At 37.1% G+C, this 21,560-nt stretch overlaps 1 protein-coding gene across 1 annotated transcript in view; it reads right to left on the bottom strand.

The window, feature by feature from the left end:
- The window catches only part of LOC150089868 (F-box/LRR-repeat protein 20), a 168,365-nt gene that overhangs the window by 121,543 nt on the left and 25,262 nt on the right, over positions 1-21,560 (bottom strand). Inside the window, exon 3 of the mRNA XM_090389682.1 lies at positions 21,003-21,068. Within this exon, the coding sequence (XP_090245808.1) occupies positions 21,003-21,068 (66 nt within the window). The remainder of the gene's footprint in view (positions 1-21,002; positions 21,069-21,560) is intronic.

The following is a 21,560-nucleotide window of genomic DNA, read 5'->3' as shown; positions in this document are numbered from 1 at the left end:
TAGATATTATATAGACCAACATTATATAGATATTACTCTATTACATATTAATTTCCTGATCTACTCAATAAAGACTCTGGTAATCCTTTACTTTAGCATCATGATGTCACAGTGTGATAACATTGGAGCAATTCAGTTCTGACCTGTGACTGAACTTGTAATTCCAACCTGTTATTCTGACAGAGCCTTTCACTCACTATATTTGCCCATCTCTACAGTGAGAATTTACAAGGTACCTTCAAAAAAAATTATTTTTTTTTACTTTTAAACATTTTAATTTTTAATTTCCTGTGCTTATAAACAGCAAATATTCTGCTACAAACAACACAACTGACTATACAAAATTGCTTCGGTACAGAGACATAAGGCAAATTGTGAAGGTATCTTCAGTGCCACCATAACAAGAGAATACATATTGCATACACATCCCCACTTGTCCCTTGCACCTAAATTTGTAGTGTGCATACATAAAAACATGTGTGTATTTCTTGATAGGAAACTAAAATTTTATTACTTATTTGGGCAGTGGTGAAAACATCGCTGCTACAAACACAGGAAATTAAAATTAATGACATTAACTATAGTAAAAAATGTACATTTTTTTAAATTTATTTTTACTGATATACCAGAAATCTATAAAACTTATAAAAAAATTCTTATTGATATATTACAATTTTGATATACTACTATACTACAAAAACTGGTTTGTGCAAAAAAAAAAAAAAAGTCTGCTTTTTTGTTATTAATCATGAATCAGTACTATTTGCTAACACACCTAAACAATGTGTACATTAACTAACCTGTTATTTATTTATTTATTATTTTTTTTTTTGTTTCTGGAACTTGCACCAAAGTAACTGACTAGAACCATGAGGTGTCAGTATGTGTTTAAACGGAACACATTCAAAAGTTGTTTTGCATACTTTTTAGATGAAAAATAAGTTGCCAGGATTAAAATCAACAACAAAAAAGAAAACAAAAGGTTCTTTGATCAAAACTGGATTTAAAACTAGGCCTTTTCCACCAACAAGTAACCACATATGCAATTTGAGTGCACAGATCTTAACGTATGTGAAGATCAATATAGAAGAATTGATGTCATTCATTGTATGAATAATAATTATTTTCTATATATTGTAAATTATATTATTTTTTACACTACTTTACATATAATTCAAACAGTCAAAGCTGGAGTGCTTTTCCCATAGATATGATACAATGGGAAGACTCAAGGGAAAAAAAAAATTCATATGTCTATTACATGTCTGGCTAGTATTCATAATCATCATCATCAGCCATTTTCAATCCACTGCAGGATGAAGGCCTCTCCAGCAACTTATCCAGTTCCTTCTGTTTTGTGCAATGGCCATCCATTTACTACCCACAAACCCATGAATTTTATCTGTCCATCTCTGCCGCTGTCTTCCAGGTTTTCTTCTAGCTCCTCTTGGATACCATTCTGTTATTTTCTTAGTCCATCTGTCATCATGTCTTCGAGCTGTGTCCTGCCCAAGACCATTTTAGTTCTTTAGTTTTGATAAGAATGTCCTTTACTTGAGTTTGCTGCCTAATCCATGTGTTTCTCTTCTTCTCTAACAATCTAACAGTGGTATTTCTCCGCTTGTTCTCAACCTGTGCTCCTGAACTTACTCCTGTTCTTTGCCACCTTTATTCCAAAAGGTGTTTTTCCTTCTGCTCGGAAATTTGTTCATATCAGGCCAGTTCCTAAAAAGGGTGACAAATCCCTCTCATCCAATTATCGTCCCATTGCAATTACTTCTACTCTTTCTAAAGTAATGTAGAAATCAATTAACAGCCAACTCTTAAACTACCTAGAAACCTTCTGTCTGATCAACGATTGCCATTATGGATTCAGTCAGTGTTGATCCACTGGTGATATTCTTGCTTATGTTACCCATTTATGGACTACTTCAATGGAAAAGTTTGGTGAAACACAAGCAGTTGCTCCTGACATCTCAAAGGCTTTCGATCGTGTTTGGCATAAAGGTCTTCTAAACAAGTTTCATCTTTTGGTTTGCCAACTGTTTTTTGTAATTGGATATCCAGTTTTCTTTCTGATCGCTCACTGAGGGTGATGGTAGATGGCACTCTTCTAAATTCTCCACTAATACCGGTGTGCCCCAAGGTTCAGTTCTTTGCCCCCCTCTTTTCCACTTGTATATTAATGACCTTCTTCCATTCACTGGAAATCCTATCCATAGTTTTGCCGATGATAGCACATTGCATTCCACTTTCCATTTAGAGAAACCTTGCCCTGCTCAGTCAGCTTCAACTTCTCGAAAATCTGCTACCAATTCCTTAAATGCCGATCTCCAGTGGGGTAAAGACAACTTAGTTGATTTCAATCCTTCTAAAACTAGGCGCCTCCGTAGCCAGGTGGGCAGGAGCAGCAGTGTGTAGCATACGCTTCTTGATTAGACTGGGGTTCGAGCCTGTGACCACCAAATACGGAGAATGCGGAAAGGTCAGGCAATATGGCCTTAGTTGCTAATACTCCTAAAAACCAAATAACAAACAAACAACAAACAAACCTTCTAAAACTCAGTCTTGTCTTATATCTCTCAAAAAGGATTCTTCTGCTCCTATACTTATCTTTGGTGACACTCCGATTTCTAGGCAAAATGATATATCTCTTTTGGGGATTACCCTGACTTCTAATCTCTCTTGGCACAAGCACATTACAAATATTGCTTCCTCTGCATCTAAAAAACTTTGTTTTCTCTTTCGTTCTTGGCGTTACTTTTCTTCCAAGTGGCTGTTCACTCTGTACAAATCGCAAATCCGCCCTACCATGGAATATTGTTCTCCCATCTGGGGCGGTGCCCCCAAAACCTCTCTCAGGCTTCTAGATTCCATTCAGAAGAGGGCAGTTAGGTTAACTGATGACTCCTCTCTCTCTGTCTCATAGATGTACTGTTTCTGCTGCATGCCTTTCTACAGATACTTCCATGGGCACTGTTCTTCTGAATTGGCTTCTATAATTCCTGCTTTCTCTTTCAAAACAGTCCGAACACATGCTGCCACCAGCCAACATCCATTTACTGTTCAACTTCAAACTGACAGAACCAACTTTTCATCTTCCTCGTTTATTCATTCGACTGGCGTTTTCTGGAACAACCTTCCTTCACACATATTTCCTGAAAATTACAGTCTACAGAAGTTCAAGTCTAATGTCAACAAATATCTTCTTTCATCTTCTCACCCTCCAACCCAAGCACGGTACTAAGTACTATAGGTTCTAATACCTCTCGTGTTTGGGGTTTTCATAAAAAAAAAAAAAAAAAGTCTGATTCAAAATATAATTCGTTCCATTCTTTGCTGTGTAGTTCTCAACTTCTCTTCCATTCTTTTGGTCAGTGCCCAAGTTTCGCTTCCATAAGTCATGGTGGGGAGTATACACTGGTTCATTATTTTACATTTCAGACAAATTGGGATATTGCTCCTCAGTATGTGACTATATTTCCCGAATTCTATCCATCCAAAATTTATTCTTCTCTTGACTTCCAGCCAATTATCATTATTACAACTAGACTTGTCCCAGATAAGCATATGACTCCACCTTTTCAATTTCTGCTCCTTCAATCATTATATCCCTTTCTGTGGCATACTTGTTCATCATTACTTTTGTTTTAGCCATATTCATCTTTAATCCAAAATCCTTACTAACTCTGCATAACTGATTAAGATTTTCCTCTAATTCTTCGGGATTGTGGCTTATGACCACAATGTCATCTGCAAATCATAAATGGTTTAGGAGTCACACTGACTACTTTCTGTGACCCGTCTAATCTTCTGAAAGCTTCCTCAAGGGCAACAGTAAACAACTTTGAAGGTATGTCTCCTTGTCAAACTCCTTTCTCAATTTTAAATTTATTACTGTCTTTGTCTAGTCTAATAAAGGAGGTAGCATTCTCATATATTTTCTTCAAAATCATAATATATGGGGTATCTATGCCTTGTCTTTCCAGTGCCTGAAACATTGCCTTTTGCTCTATGAAGTCAAATGCCTTTTCATAATCCACAAATGCCAGGCATAATGCTGTTTTATATTCATTTGCTTTCTCCATTAGCTGTGACATTACATGAAGGTGATCCATAGTTGAGAATCCTGTCCTAAAACCAGCTTGCTCTTTCGGTTGGTTCTCATCAAGTATTCTTTCTAATCTGTTAGTAATGACCCTTGTGAACAACTTGTAGATGTGGGATAACAAACTAATTGGTCTATAATTTCCAATTTTTGATTTATCTCCTTTCTTTTTTTTTGGTAGTTTTTGGCGCATAGGCTTCTGTGGCCATAATGCACCTTCCAAGGTTTTTGTAGTACTTTGATCCAAGCCCGAGGCGGGAATCGAACCCACGACCTTTGGGTTGCCAGGCAGGCACTTTACCCACCCGGCTAGCCCGGTCGGCCTCCTTTCTTATACAGCAAAACTGTGATTGCATTATTCTGTTCCTTAGGCATCACACCTTTTCTAATGCATTTTGTGAAGAGTCTTGCCAGTTTTTGTGTCATGTCTCTTCCTCCCAATTTTAACAACTTTACAGCAACTTCATCTTCCCTCGGGGCTTTGTTATTCTTCAATGCATGTTCTACCTCATCAGGAAGGATAACAGGTATATTTTATGTGTTACGAATTTGCGATCCATCTTCCCCACTGCTGGCATCATTCTCTCACTCCTTGTATAGCTCTTTATAGTAGTAGTCTGCTTTTTGAATTATGCCTCTCTGCTATTTATAAGTACACCATCACTATTCTTCACTTTTAGTATCATATGTCTTTCTGTATTACTGCTCATGGCTGCCGATTTAAATCCGTTGTTTTCCCTTAATGCTTATTCTACTTTTCTTATATTAAATTTTCTTATGTCCTCCGAGTCTCTTTCTAATGGCTTTGCATAACTCAGTATACTCAATTTTCTCCTTGTCGGTGTTTTTCTTGCTCTTCATTTGTCGTCTTCGGTTCATCATGACAAGAGTTTCTTGACTGATTTTTTCTTCTTTGGATTTCTTTTTACCTATAGGTTTCTTGGGCTTTATCACTTTCAGAAAGTTGTAATATTCCCCATCAATATCTTGGTCCTGAGCAGTCTGCAGAAGCCCAAACTTGTTCTTAAGTTCCAGTACATACTGCTTTGGTTAAATAATGCAAGAAAGCTACTGCCTGATGTACTCTATTTAATTCATATGTTACACTTTACTTTCTAGATTTTCATTATTATTTAAGTACAGCAATATTAAAAACAAGTTAGGTAATGTACACAGTGAGTTACATTTCAGGCACATTTGATTTGTTTCTTAAATTAAATTTTCTTGCTTATTAACAGAAGTGAAAAGTAAATACAGTTATCTTCTTATCAATTAATTATCAAAATTAACTACATAGAATATTTAATAAAACTCTAGTTTTATGTTCTCTAAACTTAGCCATTTATTTTAATTACAGCTAATTACTCTTCTACCATATGCTTTTTAAGTCTCTCTTCCCCCCCCCCCCCCAAGTGACACGACATTCACAAGCCTTACATAAAAATACAAGTAAAACATGCACAGATTGACTGAAGATAATAATATTTCATTAAAACCATGTTTAATCTACAAAGTTTTTCCATACAAAAGAAATAATAATTGCTGGATTTCTATTTGTCAAATTTAACGAAATTTGGGATGGCTTGACAAATATTTCTAAAACAACTTAAATATAAAATTTCATGGAAATCTGTCCACTGGGAGTAGAATTAAATTATTATTTACAGACAGATAGATGGACATGGTGAAGACAATCAATACATATATATACACAAACTTACATAACAAAGTGCAGTACATTATTATATAAAGCTGCTATATATAAGGTAAATACAAGTGTTGATAATGTTTCATTGTGAAATTTGGCAGTGATCAGGCCTAACCACTGCCTGATTTTTGGATGTTTTGGAATTTATCTGCATTATATTTATTTATTTTCTAAAATATCCTGGTTGTACAGCACAATAAATATCAGGAAAAGCATTTTCCATGCTAGAGAAAGCCAGACAGACATGAAAATTTGAGCCCTTTCCCTTTTAACCTATGTTTTACAGATGTAAAATATTGGTTGAATACATAAATGTAGAAAGTATTTCATTCTCATTCATTTTGATTTAAAAAATGAAAGTATTTTACAGTTACTGAGTTTTGCAAGATTGAACTCTGAAGTTTTTAAATTGAATTTGAGGGTCGAATTTTTTTTTTTTTTTTTACACGATTGAATGTCCACAAATTGAGAAGTTGCAGTGATGGTTTTAGTTTATTTTATTTATAACTACATGTCATACAGAAAACTGCCTTCTTAATAATCAGCTGCACACGGTGGGAATAAAAATTTAAAACCACGCTTACTGATATTATTCTGTATATTTGTGAATTATATGACAATTAAAAAATAATAATAACAAAACGAGTAGTATTCCTTCCACGGATACAAAGCTGTATTAACTCTAATCATAAGTAATACCAACTAAAAAACATACATTACAAAGTTGATGGATCCAATTACAGCTCAGGGCCTACTTTAGGAATGGGCTAGTGATCCTGGGCTTTCCCAAGCCTCATCTTACATCTTGCATCAAACCTTTAAACTAGCCTATACCCTTCATTCTTATTTCTCCGAAATTATTAGGGCAATCCGAGGATGCAAGAGAAACTACTTATAAATATACTACTATAATTTCGCCTTTGTGGAGTTCAACTAACCATTTATTTCATCTCTCTATCATCTTCTTTTTGTGTGAATTTAAATATAAATAACTAACCAATTGGCTACTTATTGGTGTTTTAACACAATTACCACGTCCAAACACACAGGGGTTGACACCTAATTATCACTAGAAGGCCATACTTTACACACAAAATCATTTCATTTTTGAAATGATATTTAAATGCCTAATTTCTAAACTAACATTCCACATTCTCTGTCGGCTCAACGATTATCAACGTGCACTATGCAGCATTTCAAAATAACTTTCTTAAAATATACACTGGTGGTCAAAGAAAGTGCATCACCTAGGAATTTCACATTTCAAACCCTTTTCTGCGATGGTATATTACATTAATGACTAGCATCACAAATAGAAATATAAACAAAAGCTATTTATTAATAGTTAAGGCAAAGCTAAGTAATATGACAGGTGCTCTCAAAATATTCCAAAATGAGCATTTGCAACATTTATACAACAGTTTTGGTAAACATGACAATTATGGCTGAAATATTATCAGAAGCCCTCAAAATTTGCTTCAGTTTATCGTTTTAAATGGAAAACAAAATGAAAAGTTCACCAGGTGCAAACTAATATTTAGTTGAACTGCCTCTGGCCCTGATGACAGCAGCACACAGTAAGGCATTGATAAGATCAATTTCTGAAGATAATCAACTGATAGTTGATGGTTCCAAACACGAATTATGGATTCCTGACGTTCACAAAGGGTCTTTGGTTTCTTTCTGGCAACTGCAGATTCCACACAATGCCAACAGTTCTCTATAGGATTCAGGTCCGGGCTGTTTCCTAGCCAACTAAGAGTTGTAACGGACTGTTCTTCCAACCATTTTTTTTTACCGGTAACAAATGTAAACACATTACTATTGAACTCATAATGCAGAAATTAAGCTAAAGTAACTACAGAAGTGCCTACTTACATTTTCACCCAATGACAAGGAGCAGTTGTCCTGAAAGATGCAGTTACTTGGAAGGTTGGAATGGTCTCTAATGGTTGGCAGCAATTTCCCTTCCGATACAGCCAGGTGTCCATTGGCATTTATGGAACCTTTTATAAACTGCAGGTGACCTACTCCAAGATAGGAAATGCACCCCCATATAATTTGGTTGGTAGGGAATTTCACTGTAGACACCATGCAGTCTAGAGGTAATTCTTCATATCTACAGCAAATCGTTTGTCTCCCATCAGAGCCATGCAGGTTGAATTTCTTCTCAACTGAGAAAATAACTGACTTCCACTGCTCGGGGGTCCATTTCACATGCTCCTTACACCAAATTAATCGGGCCTTTTTTCATTTTTTTGTGTGAGGATGGGCTTCTTCTTAGGACAATGTGCTACAAGTCCATTTTTGAAGAGGCATCTTCTGACTGTTTCTGCATTTGCTACCTACCACTCCTGTATGTTCTTTCCATTCTCTTTTCAGCTCAGATGAAGAAGCTTTAGAGTTTTTAAGGCATATGTGCTTCAAAATGTGGTCCTGTTTTGGAATAGAGACTTGTTTACGTCCAGTTCCTTTTTTTCCCTATCAGCAGAACCAGTATTCTTGAGTTTGGAAAGAAATCTACTCACTGTCGACTGATTACAAGACACTCTATAAGCAATATGACAGGAAGAACATCCTTTCTCATATAAAGCAACAATAGCACACTTTCTTCGTGGCATCAACTGCACGTAACTCACCATCCTGACACAAGCAAGGAATGACTGCAACTCTTGCAGAGCGTGCTTATATACCTGAAAGTAACAGCTGATGCAATATTGCATCATCATCTATGCATGTCAATCTTATCTGATGTAATCTGTAAGAAATTGCCATATACTTATGCTATTCAGACAATTACAATTTTAAGGGGTGATGCATTTTCTTTCAACACCAGTGTATGTTAGTTTATATAATTCAAAATTATAATTTAATTATTATTGGTTATTTAACCTCAAAAATGATTTCACCATAGTGCATATTGATCATCACAGAAACAGAAAACCACTTATCACTATTTTACTTTCAATTTGGGTGGTTGATCCCAGAAGAAGTCACCTGAATTGTCGGTATACAACAATAAGTTATGTATATGTTTTCCTTTTGTGTATATATATATATATATATATATATATATATATATATATATATATATATATATATATATATTTTATGTGTTTTCCATAGATCAGTCTAGGTATATATCGCAATATGATCACCATTCTATAGACTTCTTCACAATATATTAATACGATATTTTTTTGATTTGGTAGTTGTTGGCGCATCGGCTTCTGTGGCCATATTGCACCTCCCAAGGTTTTTGCAGTACTTTGATCCAAGCCCGAGGCGGGAATCGAACCCGCGACCTTTGGGTTGCCGGGTTAATACGATATACAATGCATTATGGACAGTGTATCCACTGCCACTGCAATAGTCCATATATTCAGTATATTGATGATTAACTACCATACTATTCATTTAATATATATAGAGGCCTCAGTACCCAAGTGGTCAGGAGAGGAGTGCAATAGCACATGCTCTTTGAGTAGACCAAGGTTTATGCTAAATACGGTTGATCTGCCAATGCGCACTGGACCAAAGTGACAGATTATGGTCCATTTCCCTCAACATGGCTTGTTGGGGAGGCCTCCATCCTGTAGTGGATCAACAACAGCTGCAAATATATCAAGGCTTCTGTAGTCAAGTCACCATCTATCTCGAAGGCGTCCAGATCGAGCAAGTGCAGGACTTTAAATACCTTGGGTCGCTGGTCCAGGAGAAGAAAGTTGCATCCACCATGGAAATCCACAGCAGAATTGGACAGGCGGCCACTGCGTTCGCCTCGCTCAAATGGTGTCTGTGGAAGAGGACCAACATTTCCACAAAGACTAAAATCCGACTCTTCCGGACTTTGATCCTGCCCATTATTCTTTACGGATCGGAAACACAGATTTGTCTCAAGTTAGATTTGAACAAACTTGAGGTATTCCAAATGCGATGCCTGCGGCAGATCTTGGGCATCTCTCTTCGCGACTGCATCACTAATGATACCATCCGCGCCAGATGCCAACAGCAACCAACCATTGCCGACCAAATCCAGAAGCGAAGGCTTAGATGGTTTGGCCACGTATGTAGAATGGGCACGAACAGAATACCATCCACACTCCTTTGGAGATAACGACCCACCCAATGGAGCATCCAACGGACCACGCCTAGGAAAACGTGGGCCAAGCAGGTGGAAAATGACTTGAAGAGCCGACGTCTCGACCTTAACCAGGCCAGGACTGACGCCATGGATTGTAAGGTATGGAAGAACATCACAGAGCAAGTCCGAAACCCTGCGGCACCTACAGCAGCATACTGGTTGCGTGGCCAACCGCCCCCCCCCCAGCTGCCAGCTAAGGACCAAAGAAGAAGAAGAAGTCAAGTGGTTGGGAGAGGGAGTGCAATAGCACACACTCTTTGAGTACACCAGAGTTTAAGCCCCTGGACTGCTAAATACAGTCTATCTGCCAACCCTCACTGGATCAGCGTGGCAGATTATGGTCCCTTTCCCTCAGCATGACTTGCTGAGGACGCCTCCATCCTGCAGTGGATTGACAACGGCTGCAAACTTATATATGTATTTAATTTATTTGTTTCATCTAAATATTATGTGCTATAGTCAGGAGGTAGCTGTACAGCAATTTTGCTTACAGAAAGCAAAATTAGGATAGAAACAAACATTCCTGCTCTCGAGAGCCCTAATATCTCAGAACGTTAAAATTTTTAGTAGAAGGAAGAAAAAGCATACAATTGAACATGATCTCACAGTATTACATTTAAACTGAATGGATGGGTGAAATGGGTGGGAAGGGTGTTTTTTTTTTTTTTTGGCTGATGTGATATAAGCTTGCTTTTTTGCATCATATGCCTCTACTAATGCTAATACTAAAGTTGGTACTCAGGTTACCTGGGAGTGAGGGCAAGAACGTTTCCTGTTAGCAAAAACTGACAAACAACTGCCTCTGACTATAGCACATAAGACAAACCAAATAATAAAATCAAGTACTACCTACTTGAAGCTTTGTCTGTGCAGAACAGTGCACAACTGGCTTGGTAGTTTCTCTTTAACCAAATGTACTCTTAACACCAGAAAACATGTAAAGGCTAATATACTTTAGTTAAAAGGTATCCAAGTGGTCAAATTGAAAGGGCACAAAAGTGCATGGATTTTGAGTGACCATGGTCCAACCCCATATGACTACTACATACAGTATAATGTTCTTGTATTCTCACTAACCTGTAAATTCGTCTAACCTTACGTGGTCATTCTGGTATATAAACAGAAAATTTTATTTAGCTACGTTTAACTCTTTTGCAGACATTCCAAAAAATATTTGGAATGTCTGCAAAAGAGTTAAATGTAGCTAACACAAATAATTATTTTTTACCTTATTTTCAAAACATTTATATGTGAACGTTCACACATTAATATTTAATTCAGCTTCTTATTTTATCTGCAGTTAAAAATAAGTTACTATTATTGCATAATGACTAGTTTCATTCTACAGAGTCACTACAAATAAAACAGAACTCTGAATTTTTTTTCTATAAAACAATTAGTTGATTATGTTATGGCCCTCTAACTTTTATATTACACATAAAAGATTTTTTTTTAATGTAAGCAAAATTTGTTTATGATATACATATATCAGCTGCATCATACACTGACCAAACTGTAGCTTAAAATACTCTTTACTGTACTGAATAATTATACTGCAAATGTTAAATTACAATAGTTTAAAATCGATAAAACACAAATACATGTAAATAAAATGGCTACACACATTTAAAAGTTTACAAATTCTATTAAATTATACTTCAGAAGCTTTCAACAATAAATACTGTCTTTCTCAACCACCTTAAATCTCGTACAGAGAGAGAAATGTGGCTTTGGCTACATGATCTCACAGCATTATGTGAGAATGATCATACGATCCAAAACATCCAAAATTTGATAGGATATTATGATGTGGTTAAAAAGGAACTGGATGCAAAAAATAATTTTGATATCATATATTTGGATTTCAGGAAAGCTTTTGACACTGTTGCGCATGGAAGACTATTGTACAAATTGGAGCAGAATGGTATTAAGGGTAAGTTGCTACAATGGATAAAAGGATGGTTAAGTGGGAGAAGACAGAGGGTGGTAATCAATGGGTGCTGCTCTTCTTGGACTAATGTTATTAGTGGAGTCCCACAGGGTTCGGTGTTAGGTCCACTGTTTTGTATATTTATCAATGATATTGATGAAGGTATATCAGGCTTAATGTCGAAGTTTGCAGATGATACAAAGGTTGGCAGGGTTGTTAATGACAGTAATGGCAGTGTGCTACTGCAACAGGATCTAGATAATTTGGGCAGATGGGCTAAGAAGTGGCAACTGAAGTTTAACCTTGACAAATGCAAAGTACTGCATATGGATAGAAGTAACCCCAGAGAAACGTACCAACTGTGTGGTACTACACTTAAGGTGGTAGAAAATGAAAAGACCTGGGAGTAATTGTACAGTCAGATATGAAGTTTTCTGAGCAATGCAGACAGGCTGCCAGGGCAGGTCATGGGGTTTTGTCAATGATATATAGGAATTTTGCTAGCAGGGAAAAGGAGGTGATTATCCCTCTGTATAAGGCAATGGTCAGGCCATGCCTTGAGTACTGCATACAGGTCTGGAGGCCTCATTTTAGGAAGGATGTAGATTTACTTGAGCGTGTACAGAGAAGGGCAACAAGATTGGTGAGGGGAATGAAGGGATCCTCTTACCAAGAGAGGCTTAAGTTCTGCAAATTGCAGTGGCTGGAGACTAGGCACCTGCGCGGTGATCTGATTGAGGTATATAAGGCCTTGAATGGGTTGAGCACGCTGAATTCTGATGGGATCCTTCCACTTGTTCAGATTACGAACCTAAGGGGGCATAAATTCAAATTAAGAAAAGACAGATGTAGAATAGATGTGCAGAAATTTGCCTTTAGCCAGCGGGTGGTTAATTGCTGGAACAAACTTCCATCTGTCGTTGTGGAAGTTGACAGGTTGAATAAATTTAAGGAGGAACTGGACAGGCATTTGGAGGGAATGGTGTGGTTTTTTTTTTGGCTGATGCTGCATAAGCTCATAAACTTGCTTTCTTGCATCACATGCCACTGCTATTACATCACATGGAAATGGTGGTATTGGCATTCTAACAATTCATCCAATAACTGACTTTCTCCTCCTCTCTCCTTGCAGCTTTTCAATGGGCCATGTCACACTAAGACACGTGACTTGAATACAGGCAAATGTGCATTTTTCTGTCCCTGTTCATGATGTGTTTTGAGCAACCAGATGTACATTACTTCCAGCCATTAGCAGTATTGCTGATCTTTCTTGTATCCAATGGTAGCTGCAGAATGGGGGTTTACACAGGCCATTCTTGCCATTCATATTCCACAATAGCTGAACTGAAATCCCTATTATAAATTGCATCCAAGCAGAAACAATCCTCTAGTCATAAATTTTAAAATCAAAAATTTTTGATTTTAATCTTTATCCTTTGATTTTAACTGTATCAGTCAAAAATGATCGCTAAACTTTCAATGTGAAGCAAGAGATTTTTTTTTTTTTTTTTTTTTTTTTTATGTAAACCCCAAACACAAGAGGTATTAGAACCTGTGGTACTTAGTGCTGTGCTTGGGTTGGAGGTTGAGAAGATGAAAGAAGATATTTGTTGACATTGGACTTGAACTTCTGTAGACTGTAATTTGCAGGAAATACATATGAAGGAAGGTTGTTCTAGAAAATGGCAGTTGAATGAATAAACGAGGAAGATGAAAAGTTGGTTCTGTGAGTTTAAAGTTGGACAGTAAATGGATGTTGGCAGCATGTGTTCGGACTGTTTTGAAAGAGAAAGCAGGAATTATAGAAGCCAATTCAGAAGAACAGTGCCCATGGAAATATCTGTAGAAGAGGCATGCAGCAGAAACAGTACGTATATGAGACAGCAATTGGAGAGACTCTGTTAGAGAGGAGTCATTAATTAATCTAACTGCCCTCTTCTGAATGGAATCTAGAAGCCTCAGAGAGGTTTTGGGGTCACTGCCCCAGATGTGGGAACAATATTCCATGGTAGGACAGATTTGCGATTTATACAGAGTGAACAGCTTTTTGGAAGAAAAGTAATGCCGAGAGCAAAAGAGAAAACCAAGTTTTTTAGATGCAGAGGAAGCAATATTTGTAATGTGCTTGTGCCAAGAGAGATTAGAAGTCAGGGTAATCCACAAAAGAGATATATCTATCACCTTGCCTAGAAATTGGAGTGTCACCAAAGATAAGCATAGGAGCAGAAGAATCCTTTTTGCGAGATATAAGACAAAATTGAGTTTTAGAAGGATTGAAATCAACTAAGTTGTCTTTGCCCCACTGGAGAATTACCTGGAGATCGGTATTTAAGGAATTGGTAGCACATTTTCGAGAAGTTGAAGCTGACTGAGCAGGGCAAGGTTTCTCAAAATCGAAAGTGGAAGGCAATGTGCTATCATCAGCAAAACTATGGATAGGATTTCCGGTCAATGGAAGACAGTCATTAATATACAGAGGAAAAGAGTGGGGGAAAGAACTGAATGTTGGGGAACACCGGCATTAGTGGAGAAGTTAGAAAACAGAGAGACATCTACCATCACCCTCAGTGAGTGATCAGAGAGAAAACTGGATAACCAATTACAAAAAACAGTTGGCAAACCATAAGATGGAAGCTTGTTTAGAAGACCTTTATACCAAAACATGATCAAAAGCTTTTGAAATGTCAAGGGCAACTACTTGTGTTTCACAAAACTTTTCCATTGAATTAGTCCATAAATAGGTAACATAAGCCAGAATATCACCAGTGGATCGACACTGACAGATTCCATACTGGCAATCGTTGATCAGATGGAAGGTTTCTAGGTAGTTTAAGAGTTGGCGAGTTTAAGAATTGATTTCCCATTACTTTAGAAAGAGTAGAAGTAATTGCAATGGGACAATAACTGGATGGAAGGGAGTTGTCACCCTTTTTAAGAACTGGCTGGATATGAGCAGATTTCAAGCAGAAGGAAAAACACCTTTGAAATAAGAAAGTGAAAAAAGCTGGCAAAGAACAGGAGTAAGTTCAGGAGCACAGGTTTTGAGAACAAGTGGAGAAATACCATCGGGACCTGGAGCTTTCTTAGTATCAAGATTCGTCAAAATCCTTCTGACGGAAGACCACAGGAGGCACTGAATGGAGCATGTTGGGAATGATGATAGGTGTTTTACCAAGATCATTAATACAGGAGATGGAAGAAAAATGGGATGCTAGCAGGTCAGCTTTATCCTTGGCTGAAGTGACAAGAGAACCATCTGGTTTGGACAGAGATGGGCAAAAGTTGCGGCTAATAGCTTTGGAAAGAGACCAGAATGCTCAGCTACCATTAGGGCAAGAAGCAAATTTTCTACTCTTAGCCTGTTCGAAATCTAGTTCGGACTGATTAATAACTGTTTTACAATTGTTGCGAGCTTTGGTTTAGACAAAAAATGAAACTGAAGAATTAGAAACAAGCCAATTACGATATGCAATGTTCTTCTCTTGAATAGCCTCAGAACATTTATTGGAAAACCAAGGTTTAGATAAAGGACGGTCCGGTGTACTAACTAGCAGCCGGCCTGCGAACACCATTTTAGAACTGTACCTTCAAAATGTAAGGAGTGTGGGATAAAGGATTCCATTCCTGCAAGAATAATTTCACTGACACAATCCGAGCAAACGCTGACATCAGAAGTTTTGAAACAGTAATCCAACCAAGGAAAAGAAGAAAAGAAATCTCGCAAGTCATCCCATTTTGTATTCTTGTAATGCCAAACAATACGAAGTTGGGAATAGCCATCAGATAAAAGGCTCTAGCGGAGAAGAGACAATCACCAAGTTGTGATCTGAGGTGCCTAAAGGACCTCTCACTTCGACTGTATAATTAGAAGGGTTGTTTTTGAGAAAAAGATCAAGCGTGTTGGCTGTATGGTTAGGATTGTCCGGTATTCTTGTAGGTAAATGAACAATCTGTGCAAGGTCATTAGTAATTGCAAAAGCCTCAGCATCTTGACCAGCTGGGTCGGTGTGACTAGAAAACGAAAGCCAGCTGGAGTTGTAAACTTTAAAATCACCAAGGAAAATTACCTCACTGTTAGGACAGTTTGACTGCAGAAAGTCAAGTTGCAAAGAGAGGAAGTCAAAGAGCTCCAAGTGATTAGTGGAGTTGGGAGAACGGTAGAGACAACAGATGAATTTGAACAATCAGGTAGAGAGATTTTAAACCAGAGAATATCGAAAAGAGGAGATTCCAAATTACCAAGTCTCTGATAGGGAATATCGAACGGACATATGTTCAAGTACCACCTTTGAGGTGAAAGGAATCGTACAGTGAATAATTTGGGCAACTGAGATGAGCAGTAGTTGAATCAACCGATAACTGAGATTCTGTCAGAAAAAGTACATGGGGTTTGGCAGACTGTAAGTGGAAATGGACATCATTAAGATTAGAATTGAGACCATGTATATTTGTGAAATGAATTAGGAAGTGGTTGGGAGGTTTAGATCTTTTCACAGATAAACTTATTCTATTAATTCATGGTGTATTCAATAGTAAGAAAAAGTGGGTGGGACATGCTGTATGAAGTAATGAAATTTTTGGATATGGCGTACACATGGTAAGAATATACACAGATCCTTGACATAACGTGGCCTTGACAATGCCCTCCCCCCCGCATACACACTACTCGGACTCCCTCCAGTCACTATTTGGCAGAGCAGAGGTAGCAAGATAATACTTGGCTGATCCGAAAGCCTCCTTGAGTGTTTCCAATAGGTTCGGTCCAGTGTACTAACTAGCAGCCGGCCTGCAAACACCGTTTTAGAGCTGTACCCTCGAAATGTAAGGAAGATTGGATCTCGCCACGGTGTTCATAATAACCTCAAAAGTCATCAATCATACTGCATGATGGAAGAGATGGGGAAGGGTTGACCAGAACTTAGCTCTGGAGACTAAACATAGGTTCCACCACTTCAAGCCTCCAATAAAGCAAAGTGGTGGTATTGCACTGGTTGACGAGTGTCATCTACCACCTAGTACTGCCTGGTAACACAGAGGGGCGGCATTACTCCACGTGGTGTAGACACCACACCTCGACCACTGCTTACGTTGGTTCACACCTAGGTGGTCACCACCGTGTGCTTGTGCATGGAGGTTATACCCAGGATTACTAACAGTCCCACCATCATGAAGATGCAAGCAGAGGATTTGGCTTTCACAGACAGTCTGGACTTTGCCAAAATTGGGTCCACTTGACTTGAGTGTTATTTCTTGATTTGACTTGAGTGAGTTTTAGAGGGAGTTTTAACACTTAACTTGAGTATTACTTCGCTCTACAATGGCTTACGATTTGTCTCCGACAGGAACACGTGGTCCTTTGTCTCAGTCAATAGGAGCATTTGTAAACATGTTGGGCATGTGTTTTGTTTTCGTATCCTTTAGTTCAAGTAATTTTTTTGTGCTTACTTTCCATAAATTTACTGTATTGAATTCTTGAACATACAACATTGCATAATATGGCCCCTAAAGAGCGAAGTAAGAAGAAAATTTCAATTAAAATTAAACAAGAAATAGTGAAAAAACATGACAATGTTAAAATTAGTTCAGTGGTGTGCGAATATGGTTTTTCACAGTCAACCATTTCTACCATAGTGAAACAAAAAGAAAACCTTAAAGAAGTTATGTGATCTAACAGTCCAAAAAGGCAGAGAACTGATTGTTGAAATTGAAAGGCTTCTGTTGCGGTGGATAAAAGAAAAACAAATGAAGGGTGATACAGTTCCTGGACAATACATTTGTGAATGTGCAAAGCAGATTTTTGAGGACTTAAAGACTAAGACACCTTCAGCTAGTGATATGCGAACTTTAAAGCCAGCAGAGGTTGGTTCAACCATTTTGGAAAAAGGTCCGATATTAAAAGTGTCATAAGACATGGAAAGGCTTGCAGTGCTGATCAGGAAGCAGCTGAAAACTTTAAGGTGGAGTTTCAAGAGCTCGTTGAGGAGGGTTACCTTCCTCAACAAGTCTTTAATACAGATGAAACGGGCCTCTTTTGGAAAAGGATGCTTAGGCGAACGTACATCACAAAAGAAGAGGTCTCGTTGCCTGGTCGTAAGCCTATGGAGGATAGGCTTTCTCTGCTATTAGGGTTCAATGCCTGTGGTGATTTTAAACTTAAGCCAATGTTGGTTTACCACTCAGAAACTCCCAGAGTGTTTAAACAGCAAAAGGTCATCAAAAGCAGGTTTGGTGTCTTTTGGCAGTGTAACAAGAAGACCTGGGTGACAAGACACCTCTTCAATGAATGGGTATTTGAAGTGTTTTGTCCTTCAGTCAAAGGTTACTTAGAAAAAAACAAATTTCCTTTAAAGGCACTGTTAATTTTTGGATAATGCTCCAGGTCATTATCTCCAACTTGCCCGATCTCTGGAGGAGCAATTTAATTTCATTACTGTCAAATTTCTCCCACCCAATACTACCCCTCTGCTTCAGCCAATGGATCTGCAAGTGATTGCCAACTTTAAAAAAAATTTACACACAAAGAAGATGCCTGCGAAGTGCTTTGAAGAAACTTCAGGAGACAGAGCCATCACCTTAAAGGAATTCCGGAAGACCAGGTTTAACATCTTATACTACAAATGATTGTCAGTTCTGGGAATGAAATTTCAGCTTGGTGCCTCGATTTTTTTTGATTGATTTGGTAGTTGTTGGCGCATCGGCTTCTGTGGCCATATTGCACCTCCCAAGGTTTTTGCAGTACTTTGATCCAAGCCCGAGGCGGGAATCGAACCCGCGACCTTTGGGTTGCCAGGCAGGTACTTTACCCACTCAGCTAGCCCGGTCGGCCTTGGTGCCTCAATGCAGCCTGGAAGAACTTATGGCCTTCAGTCATCCATGATTTTGAAGGATTTGAAGCTGAAGGTGTTCTAGAGCAGGAAATTATCACTCTTGGTGAGTCCTTGGCTCTAGAGATTGATGCGGTGGATATGGAGGAAAAAGTCCCATAGTGATGAAAAAGACCCATAAACGGAAGGGAATTGACAACAGAGGAGCTCCAGGAATTAGAGCAGATGGGTGAGCATGACAGTGGAGATGAGGAACATGAGGAGGATGACTGTGTAGCAACAACTCAAGAAATTAAGGACATGCGTGGGATATTGTGAAGAGGACAGAAAGAAAAAACCCAGATACTGAAACCACTGAATTGATGACCTACAAATTTGAAGATTAGGTGTTATTTCAAGAACCTTCAGAGAAAGCGCCAAAAGCAAACCACTTTGGACAGTTTTTATACCATAAGCAGCAAGAGGCAGCGATCAGAAAGAACACCAGATCCTGAAGATTGTCGTGATATCTTGATGGTAAAAATTCTTTTCCAACTCCACACCACCATTGACACAGCTTTTCCAATGTAAGTTAAATGAAAATTACGATTTTTGTTTTTTAATGTTTATAATTATCAATTATCATTTTAAACAACATTTTGGGGGAAGGGGGAATAAGTAAAAATGTGTGGCACCATCAGCATCTTTTTTTTTTTTTTTTTTTTTAATTTGTATCATGCTCTACTGTTTATTCCAGTGTATAAGACACACCACAATTTTAGGGCGAGTTATTTTTAGATAAAAAGTATGGGGTACACACTGGAAAATACGGTATTCAGTATTCTATATAAAACTAATACAGTTTCTGTTATAAATATCACCTTTTACAGAGATAAATAGCTTAGTTATATAGCAAAAATTTCAACTTCCGAGGACTTGGAATGAATTATCAAAAAACAGTGTTATTGGGTTCACATTACGATATTTTCACGATACAATGTCTCTGGAATGAATTAATATATCGTAAAGTGGGGGGGTCCACTGTACTATAATAAAACAGTTACAATGAAGTTGTGAATTCCTCTAGTATGGCAGCCATACAGGGTATAAAGCAAATTTTATTTTAAGGCATCTCAATGTATACATTTATGTTTATTATTTCATTCTATTTTAATAAAAGTCAGTCTGGTTCACACCAGAAGAAAAACATGTGCCACATTGGTGTTGTTTAAGCACACTTTGGTAACATTCACTAGCTTAATTTAATATTATTTATGCATTATTAATTCATAAATATTGACCACAGTAATAAACGTTATTTAATAAATTATATACATGCTTTGATTAAGGATATTAAATCTTAATACATGATCCCAGTCTATTTAAAGCATAAAGTTTTTTTGGTTTTTTTTGTCTGTAATTTTGAGTTCAAGTCCTGAAATTGTATCGTAAATGTAATAACCCTTTTAAATACGGAGCTCCATTTTCAATCAAACCAACTTCACAACCCTCCTCCCTAAATTTTTTTTTTTGTTATTTTTTGATGTTTATAATTCATTACATTGCACAAAGCAAGTGCATGTTTATTATTGTTATCACTCACATTCAAATATCACACAACTGTCATATATAAGTGTGCTGATTGCATAAACTTGCACTTGACCTTTCAGTTTTCTGAAGTCCATGTGCCAGATCAAATCCAAGGATTAAGCTGCAGTTTTTCACAGTTATAACCATGGCAGTTAATTCTTACAGCTCTTCTCATTTGTTTATGGGAGTGGCAGAAGTACTGTTTTCAGAACTGCAGTCCAGATCTTCAGATAATACTATAGTGTTTATAAACATCATAAACTGCTTGTGTACGGCCAGTTATTCAGTTTTAAAAGTGAATCCAACACGTTCCAAGGTGACAAGCACAAGATATACTTCACTATCCAGTCTGTCTGCTTGAGAAAAACAGTGATGAATTATTAGCTCACAGGTCAGCAAAATATGCTGTTAAATACAAGACTTGGAAGAGGTTTCAGGGCACTGAACATAAATTTCTTTGTAATATAATAGTTTAAAACAGATACTTTTAGATATTAGTGCATTTCATTTTTAAATTATAATATAAAATCATGTTTGCTTACAAATCTGTATCTGTAAGAAGTTTAATATTCAAACAGTAGGCATTTTTTTTTAAAGGCCAATAGTAATCATATAATTGTTTTATTAAAATAAAAGTAAGCATTGCTAGACTGAAGCAAATGAAATGAATAGAGGATCAGAATATCATATTACATGTGAAATCACAATATCATAGTTACCAATAATCTGTTTAAAGTCATGGGAGAATGGAACCATACCTGAAGACTAGAGGAAAAGCATACTACCTATGTTTGGGGGGAAAAAAATAGAAATAATATTATTTATATAAATATAATTTTCAACCACAAATGCAAATATCATTTTAAAAACAATTCTGATTATCAATGTGCTGATAATGATTATTATTAATTTTTTAACAAGAAATAAAACAACTTGCATATTTTAGGGAACACTGCAATAGAAATATCATACATTGCAGCTACTTAGCACTGAAAACTTGATAAAATTAGAAAAAAAATTTGAAAAAAAGTGTAATAGTAAAAATATTAATAGTATGATGCAAATTAGCTAACAGAAGCATGGTGTGCAATAACTATAATTGTGTGTGTGAAGCTAACACAAGAAAGAAGTGACCCAAACATATTTAAAGGCACATTACTTAAAAAAGCAGCAAGGATGAAAAAAAAAAAAGAAAAAAAAAATGTAAGTGTACATAATTATGAAACTTATTAGACAATGAAGAACACTAGCAGAAAGAAACGTGGAAATAGGAAAAG

Source organism: Mastigoproctus giganteus, chromosome 2 (genome assembly GCF_048544385.1).
Source record: "Mastigoproctus giganteus isolate SK-2022 chromosome 2, ASM4854438v1, whole genome shotgun sequence".
Taxonomy (NCBI): domain Eukaryota; kingdom Metazoa; phylum Arthropoda; class Arachnida; order Uropygi; family Thelyphonidae; genus Mastigoproctus; species Mastigoproctus giganteus.
The sequence above is the reverse complement of the archived record's forward strand: the minus strand, read 5'-3'. Positions and strand labels throughout refer to the sequence as shown.